We start from the raw sequence: 8,675 nt of genomic DNA, 5'->3' as shown, positions 1-8,675 counted from the left end.
GTTCATCTTGTGGTCAGTGATGGCCCCCAAGTCTCTTTCTTCCATATTGCTAGCCAGTGTAGCACTGCTGAGCCTATAAGGATGCTGCAGGTTTTTCTTCCCAAGGTGGAGAACCTTGCATTTTTTGGTGTTAAATACCATCAGGTTCTCATTCGCCCATTTGCTGAGCCAGTCCAGGTCAGCCTGGATCATCCGCCTGTCCTCTGGTGTGGATGCTTTGTCCCAATTAAGCCGATTAAGAAAACAACAAAGGGACATTACCAGCTACTTGTTGATTCTGCCTGTTGATTCAGCATGGACAATAGCCAGAATGTGGTCAGCTAATTCACAGACACCTCCTCAGCAAGGCAGAGAGAAGGGGGAAATTCCTGCTTAGCAGGGAGTGGTGAGGGAAGGTGGGAAGTAGCCCACAGTCTCTGGAGCTCCAGCCAGGGAGAAGAGGGGAGGGGCCAGCCCTGCTATGGAGCAGACAGTCCCGCCCAGCCCAGAGACAATGCTGGTGATGTCTGGTTTATCTTAAACCAGAAAGGGGTCTGGGACAGACATTGCATTTGAGCCAAATCAATTAAGTCTGATACTACATTCAACCAGGTTTATCTCAAACTGGTTTCAGGCATTCTCAAACTGGTTTATGTGCCTGAACATCTGTTCTGTTACAGGTTTAAATCAGTTTCTGATCACTTAAAGTGGTTTATGTGTAATGTCTGTCCCCAGCCATTCAGAAATTTGCCAATCTTCCCCTTAAAACTAAACATGCTTTCATTCTTCCTATTAGCAGACTATTCCAGAATCTCACATTGTTTTTATTCCTGGCCCCTTTACCCATATTTGTTCTTGTGATCACATTGATCTTTAGCTTACCCTGGTTTGCCCACAGTACCCTCTTAAGCATCTAAATGAGGTCTGAGCTGTGACTATCAGAAAGCTGTGATACCAGGAAAGCTGTGGTACTAGGAACTGTGATGCCAGAAAGCTTGCCTGTGTCTATACCAACCATAAAGTTGGCCCAATAAAGGATATCACCCCAATATTTCTTGCCTTTCAAACATCTCCTGTATCATCATGGCAACAACATCACCTCAACACTACGGAAACATCTAAATAGTCATATAAATGAATATTTATGGTTGTTTTATGTACAGCTATAACACATGTATAATTACATACAAGCTGGTAATATTGTTCTTTGAATCAGACAGACTGTGACCTGTGTTACAATTTTACTTCCAATGTGTGAAATTAAACTACACAAACCGATTAAAAACAAATGGATTCACATATTTAAACAGTACTGTTAGAAATCTATTCATGTATAGAACAAAAAGTTTGCATAGATGCAAGATGGGTGCAGCCTGAAGTGCAAATTTGGATTTTGCGTGCAAAGTGATGATGAAGTCTATGTTATCCTGTGAAATTGAATCATATATCATCCATCAGCCAAAAACACAGCAATAAAAATTGAACAGATTTGTGTGTTGCCTCAGTACGGTCTTGAAGTCTGTATTGGGTTCACACAAGGAGAAAGTTTATTTGGGGTTTTTCGCCTGGGTAGTTCTCAGTTTGTGATGCTAAAATGAAACTCCTTGTGGGATTTCCAAGACACATTCATGCTGGGTAAATGCTTTTAGGCATTTGGAATTCTCTGAAATGGTAAAACGATACTTAGAGAGTTAAGTAATTCAATGTCCTGAGTCACTGAATAATTAAACAAGAAGACCAAGCATGATAATTGACAGGGGGTCTTTCCAAAACTAAAAATAAAACCCATTTGCTATGCCTATGTGATATTATTGATCTACCTGTACAAGGTCCTGGACAGAAAAGATTTGAGGAATTTAGGGGTTTTTCCACTGCAATTTTTCAGAAAAATGCCCAAGGGAATTGCTGAGAAATTTCTCATTACCCTAAACTGCCCTCTCCAACATGTCCTATAAGTTACCATTCTGTCAGACAATATGTCAGCAACTGGGAAAGCTGGGTTGCACTCTCATCCTGTAGACAGCAAAAGGCTCTGCACCTCATTTTGTCAAACCCATACGATACAAGCAGGCACCTCTTTCTTGCTAGATGGGCTTTGGAGCTCGAGAAGATTTAGTTGGTAGAAACTCAGTTAGACCAGGTGGAAATGATGCCAGTAGAGATTAAGTGGTGTTTGGGCACATACCTTCCTAATTACCAATTCCACATTTGAAGGGTTTTTCCACTCCCATAATGACTGACCACATTCTGCATGATTAAAATTGTATGTGAGAATTGATCCTACTTTAAAAGAAAACCAAACAGAAGTTGCTTCCTAGGATCTTCCTCTACAAAAAAATATCTTGACAGTTTTGAACCAATTTAAAGATACTAATGTCTTTAAAAATACATATTTGTGGTTCTATTTACCCATTCCCATTAGAATCCATTTTAAATCTTACAGACAAAAACTACAGTGAGCTGATGAAGCTCTCTTGCCTTGTGCCATTCACCTACACACCACAATCTGACAAGTATTTTACCATATTTGTCCTTCTTGTCACCAAGTGCATCGACTATGCCATCTGGACTGAGGCGTATGAAGCCATGGGTAAGTCTGCTGTAGAACTGAAGTGTGTTGCCTTTCTGAAACTTCCAACTTTCAGCAGCCCACTATTTTCATTTTAAAAAGGGATACAAGGGGGAAAGAAGGAATAAAAGAAAAGAGACTGCATGAGAAGATAAAAAGAGGAATCTACATATACATAAGAATTATTGATCTGATTTTCTCTATAGCACAGTCTGAATATTGTTTAATCAGTTTTTTAAAAAAAAAAAATTAAAAAGTCTTTACAGTTTCCTCTCTCCTGAGTTCCAGTTCTTGCCCTGGAGAGATAAAGAGAATGTGATTAGTATATACAGTATCCTGACTAGTTTTGGCAGAGTTGCAATGATGTCAGAGTATCTTCTCTTGCTTCACGCTTACTTGCTAAGAAGGTGCTAGAGTCTGCCCCATTCAGTTCTCTTACAATTTTACCATCATCCTCCCCGTGATCTAGCCATCTAGGAAAACAGAACACATTGCAATTTAGTCTTGATATCCAAATCCACCAATATTTTAGTCACATTGTTCATATGTAGCAGTTCAATGCATTTTGCACTAATGTCCTGAATCTGCAAATGACTTAAGTATATGTGTAGCTTTAGGCATGGGAGAGTGTGATGGCAATAGGATTGCATGACGTTAAGTGAAATGCATACTTAAGAGTTTTCCTGGATTAAGGCCTGAGAACCAAAGCCAGTGCAATAAATGGGGAGTCTTAACTAGAAATGCTAGGTAAGAGATCAGTAATAGTGAACCCAATGGCTACAGTGTCTGCTCAGCTTGCTCCAAGAAAGCCACTTCAAAATCTAAATTCGTCAGATTCTCAAATTCTCCTGTCTCATCACACCCTCCATGGTATGAACAATGCCTTTAATAACAACATATACTATATTCTCCTTTGACTTCTCCTATTGTAGAAATGATGCAAACAAAAAGGGACATCAGGCCCTAACAAGAACTAGCATGCACATTGTATTTTCCTCTGTGAAGTAGATTTGAATTCTTCCTAAATTATTTATGAAACTAGCTTTATATTTCAAGACCTCTTTGTAGCAGTTCATCTACAATATGGATTTAGAATTAGGTCAGGCAAAGATGAGGAGCTGTATCTGTTAGGCAGAAAGCCCTTATTCAAACATAAATCAATTTTAGTGTGTACATCACTCACTCAAAGCTGTTTTAGGAAGTTATTTATTCACTTGGTAAAAGAAGAAACTAGAATAGAGGTGCCACTGACAAGCTGTAGGTAGATTCAGATGTGACCAGACTTTCCTAACTCCTCAAATTTACATACATGTTTGTAAATTAATTGACAGTAGATACAATTGTGGAAAAAAAAATGCGCCTTGGAGTAGCAGATTCAGCGCAGAAAAGACTACTAGGAAATCAAAAGAAAAAATTGAATTGAGTCAAATTCTGCTGCTTCTCAGTGACAACTTGTGACGGGCAGAAGAAGAGGCAGGTGCTCAGTTATACATTAGTGATGCCTGGATCTTAAGAACACATAACCTGATCTTGAGTCCACTGAATGAGATGACAAAGCTTGCCTTGAATGGTACAAGATCATATGTTGTAAACAGGTCACTTATCCTGCTGCCTCAAACAGGGTACTCAGCTCCACTTTCAGTTTCTCAGGCCAGTTTTATACCACAACCTCTGTCCTTTCTGGACACTAGGAGAATGGAGCAATTTCAGCTCAGGATTTCTCTCCTGGCCTCCTAGAGTTCTTAAGTCTCTTTGTGGCTCCACTCTCATTAGCTGATCATTGCTTCCAGCTGTCTCCAAGCCTCACAAATAGGCAGAGCTCAAGCACCTGCATACAGATGTCAGGGCTGTGCAAAACAGCACCATTTCATTTCCACTTCTACTTTGCCGTTTCAAAGGGGCAGTGTTTCGTTTCATCGTTTCATTTAGTTTCAAAGCACTGTTCTGTTTCATTTCGTTGAAACTGTTTCACTCTTTCAACAGGTTTCGACGTTTTGCCCATAGGCTATAACGGGGAATCATGAAAATGCCTATAACTTCGTCATTTCTTGCCTGATTCAGATGGTAGCCCCTTCAGAAGGCATGAAGCCTGCCAAGTTTCAAGGAGATAGATGCAGGGGTTTCTGGAAAACTGCATCTCACACTGCTAAAAGCAAAACCTATGTCACTTGGGGGCAGCAGCAGCCTCCTGTCATTCTGTGCACAGATCTGGGGGCCCGCACAGATCTGGGGTTGTGCTGGACTCCTCCTGGGGGTGCGGGTCCCCGGATCTGCGCTTGGGATGACAGGAGGCTGCTGCTGCCATCTGGGACTGGTGCTGGGTGCAGCCCACAGCCGACACCAAGCGCCAGGAAGACTGGTGCTACCACTGGCCCTAAGCAGCGGTAGCAGCTTCCTGTCATCCTGTGTGCAGATCTGGGGGTCCATACCCCCAGGAAGGCTGTGGGGCTGCACTCCAAGCATCTCCACCAGCCCCACATTGCTGAGCCTGGTGGCAGGAGGCAGGGGAGAGCCACGGGCCAGGGCTGCTTTCTAATGCCTAGAAAGCAACCTGCTCCTCTGAAAAGTTTTGCCTTGATATTAGGGAGGAACAGACCAACAAGTAATCCCCAAAGATTTCAAGTGGCATGGCATGGAAAAGATATCATGTAGACTTTTAAATAGCATGGTCAGTGGTTCAAATGCAGCACAGTTCTGAAGTGACCAAAAACTGCTACCTAACTGATAGCTGTTTGCTAAATAATGTAAGAGGAATCAGATAGTTTCAATTCACTTCTGAGGTGACAAGCCACACAAGTGGGAGTATCAGAAAAGAAGCTATAAACATAACCTATCTGAAACCACTAACCTGTGACATAGAAAAGCATAATCCAAGTCAGTGACAGAGTCTTTGACTATAATCTTGTCCAGAAACCATCCATTTCCTAAGACAAAAACATTTAAAAAAAACCCTGAAACAAAATTTACTGTAAATCATTCATACATTTGGAATTATGACAGCTTTGACCACCACCCTGAATTTAAACAGATCTACATCACTGTAAAACCGATTTAAATCAGAAACCAGCTCAATAAATTAAAACGTAGGTGAAAGTAGAACTATGCAGGGATTCATTCTATTTTTCATAGTTGCATCAACAATCTGACTGCAAATATGTTAGGATTCTACCCTCTGTAAAGAAGTGAACCACTTTAAAAACTCCCAATTTATAGTAATATGCTAGGAGCAACAGAAGTCAACAGTGCTGCTTATTCCTTTCATTTGAAGTCTTAATTTTAATGGTTTTTTCTCCATTTTTAAAAAAGATTAACTTGTAATTTTATGGATATATTTTTGATCCAAAATCAATAAGGCTGGCCCTATCTTTGTTTGGGATACTGTACAGCAAAAGTACTCGCAACAGCTTAAGAATTATCATTGCCAGCAAAAGTATTGCCCATCCCTTGCAAGTTCACAGGGTTCAATATTATGACTTTGCTCAATGGCTATATATTGTAAGAGATATTTTACTTTTATGGAATATTTTAAAAAATCAAGAAATTGACATATTAATCATTAACCAGTCTAAGGGCACACAACTCCCTTAGTAGCCAACTACCAGTGCTAATAGACTGTACTGGTTGATGCAAAACAGAAGAAAGTTGATTGTTTGTCACTATTGGTTTTGGCATACTGCTGGGAATGCTGCTTGTCGTTACAAGGGCCTACAATAAAGACTATAGTGGGCATTCATTTCTGAGAAACAAAGTACAAGTGGATCAGCACTGCAATTAGTATGTTTGGGAATATATTGTTTATTTATATTGTAAGCCGTCTGAGACGGAGACCCTCTTGCAGTGTATTCATACAGACTTAACACAATGGGACCACGACTCTGGCTGGAACTTCTAGGCACTACTGGAGTATTACTATTTAGTAATTTCTCAGAAGAGGAATTTTCTTAATAAAGATTCAGATTGCCCTTTTAAAAAAAAAAACCCTTGGCAGGTGGCCTGGATTTTCTTAGGTTGCTTTCCCTCCCAACCATCTGATTCCTATATTTCCATAGGAAAGGGAGCCTGTGAGCAGGCTACAGCAATGGTTGTTCGGTATGTTCCCCTTCAGCTGACACTTGGTTCAACAGGAACTATTTTTTACTAACCAAGTCCTTTCCCAGAAGCTTAGTAGCAGCAAAGAAAAGATCTAGAACACCTGAATGTAGGTCTCAAGTCTCTACCTCTCAGCCTTCTAGGTGAAAATCTAGGAGCAAAACTAAAAAGAGTTCTGCAGAGAAAGACATCTTGATTGTGTCATCCTTTCACCCCTAAAAGGTTACCAGACTCCAACTAGAGAGAGCTACAGAGGGTTAGGCTGTGTGGGAGATGTGCCTCTTCTTCTCTTTCATGTATAGAGAAGCTGGGATGTCACATGGGCAGGAAGATAGAGAAAGGGGAGCATTAACTGTATTATGGCCAATAGCTAAAATAACAAGACAAAACACACTGATACCTGTCTAAGACATTACTCTCTCACCCAGTAGGCATGTTTACTGAGCAGTAGACTACTTAGCTGAGCAATAAACATCTTGGCGTCTATAAATACACACCTATTATGCTGGAATAAACTAGTTTACTCTGCAGCAGGATAGTACAGGCAGTCCTCAACTTGCATTTCGAGTTACAACATTTTGCACTTACGTTTATAAATTGACACCCTGTTTCAACATTATGGCATCAGTTTTGACTTTACAACACTTGATCTGATGGGATGCCACGCCAGCGAAAAAGTTCACTGCATCACTCATCTCCCTGGAGAACATCTGTCCAAACTTCCTTGGACACTTTCTTTAAGAAAGCAGACAAGACTCCAGAAAAACCTGAAGCCAAGACTCCTGAGAAGACTCCAGCCAAAAACCTTTCAAAAAGCCCAGCAAAGTCACCTCAAAGAAGTCCTTCCAAATCAATATGATTATTTACAATATAAATATATTAATGTAGCTATACTACTCATCTATAATTGATCGAGTACAAAATTCTGGGTTATTTTTGGTGAAAACAGGGTATCAGGCCTTGGTTCAGGAACAAATCCCCCATTTATAACATTGTTTCTTGTGAGAAAATTGGTTCCGAGTGGCAACATTTTGACTTGAGATGCGTTTTTTAGGAATCAGTTTTGTCGTAAGTCTGAGGACTGCCTGTACTTATAAATACAAGTACTATCCTGCTGCAGGGTAAAAAACTCCACAGCATCTTATGTGTAGACACTGCCTGGCTGGCTGGGTTACAATGGTGCTTCAGTGTAGGGTCTGCCTGCTGGCTAGCCCTACACTAAAGCTCCCTCATGACCCATCTGGCCCCTCTGCAGTACACTGAGCCAGAGGTAGCAGCCCCAGGCTGGCAGGCTGACCCCCATTGCCCCCTGCAAACTGGGGCTGCTCCACATGGGCTCTATATGCTATGCCTAAATGGCACTCCCAGGAGTAATTAACTCAGGAGCGATTAGCTTTGCAGTTTATTCAGGTGCCATAATTGCACATGGAGGCACACCCAGTTTATACTGACCTGCTCAGTGCACAATGTCTAGGATCAGATCAATCTCAATTTCACAACTATAAGCAATTTGGAGCATATGCCGTCTTTCCATTAAGTGTATGTACAGTATCCAGCATAATACAGCTCAGCAAATCCCTGATTGCAGCTTCTAGATGCTACCTCAGTACAATTAATAATGATGATAAATTGAGTACACTGTGCTAGACTTTCTCACCCAGAGTACAGACAGTACAATGAAATATTCAATACCCAATAGTGCAGGAAAGAGAAACAAAGAATGTTATTCTGGAATGACAAAACTGTAATATCCAGTATTTTTTCATTTGCATTTTTAATTTCATACAATTATGTGGAATGAAATGGTGGTTAAGACCGATTGCTCGAAATATGTGATGGTAACAAAACATGACTATGCCAATTTAATAGCTGATATTCCTGCAAGCCTTTGTTTCCCAACTGTAAAATACCATTGTCCTATTATTTTATATCAATACAGGTTTTCCTCGATTTATGCTGTACATGTGTTCCTGGAGAACGGCGCATAAATCAAATTCACATAAAGCGAACCCACTTTACAATGTAACAAATAGGGATA

The 8,675-nt window shown here is 40.6% G+C and overlaps 1 protein-coding gene across 1 annotated transcript in view; it reads right to left on the bottom strand.

Annotated features, from left to right (window-relative positions):
• Nucleotides 1-8,675, bottom strand: part of RP1 (RP1, axonemal microtubule associated) — a 328,710-nt gene that overhangs the window by 214,518 nt on the left and 105,517 nt on the right. The window contains exons 9-12 of the mRNA XM_019542502.1: nucleotides 5,397-5,472; nucleotides 2,945-3,021; nucleotides 2,813-2,844; nucleotides 2,502-2,631 (exon numbers count right to left, since the gene is read on the bottom strand). Of these exons, the coding sequence (XP_019398047.1) occupies nucleotides 2,502-2,631; nucleotides 2,813-2,844; nucleotides 2,945-3,021; nucleotides 5,397-5,472 (315 nt within the window). The remainder of the gene's footprint in view (nucleotides 1-2,501; nucleotides 2,632-2,812; nucleotides 2,845-2,944; nucleotides 3,022-5,396; nucleotides 5,473-8,675) is intronic.

Source organism: Crocodylus porosus, unplaced genomic scaffold (assembly GCF_001723895.1).
Source record: "Crocodylus porosus isolate Cpor-Errol unplaced genomic scaffold, CroPor_comp1, whole genome shotgun sequence".
NCBI lineage: Eukaryota > Metazoa > Chordata > Crocodylia > Crocodylidae > Crocodylus > Crocodylus porosus.
Note: the sequence above shows the minus strand (reverse complement) of the source record. Positions and strands in the feature narration are given on the sequence as shown.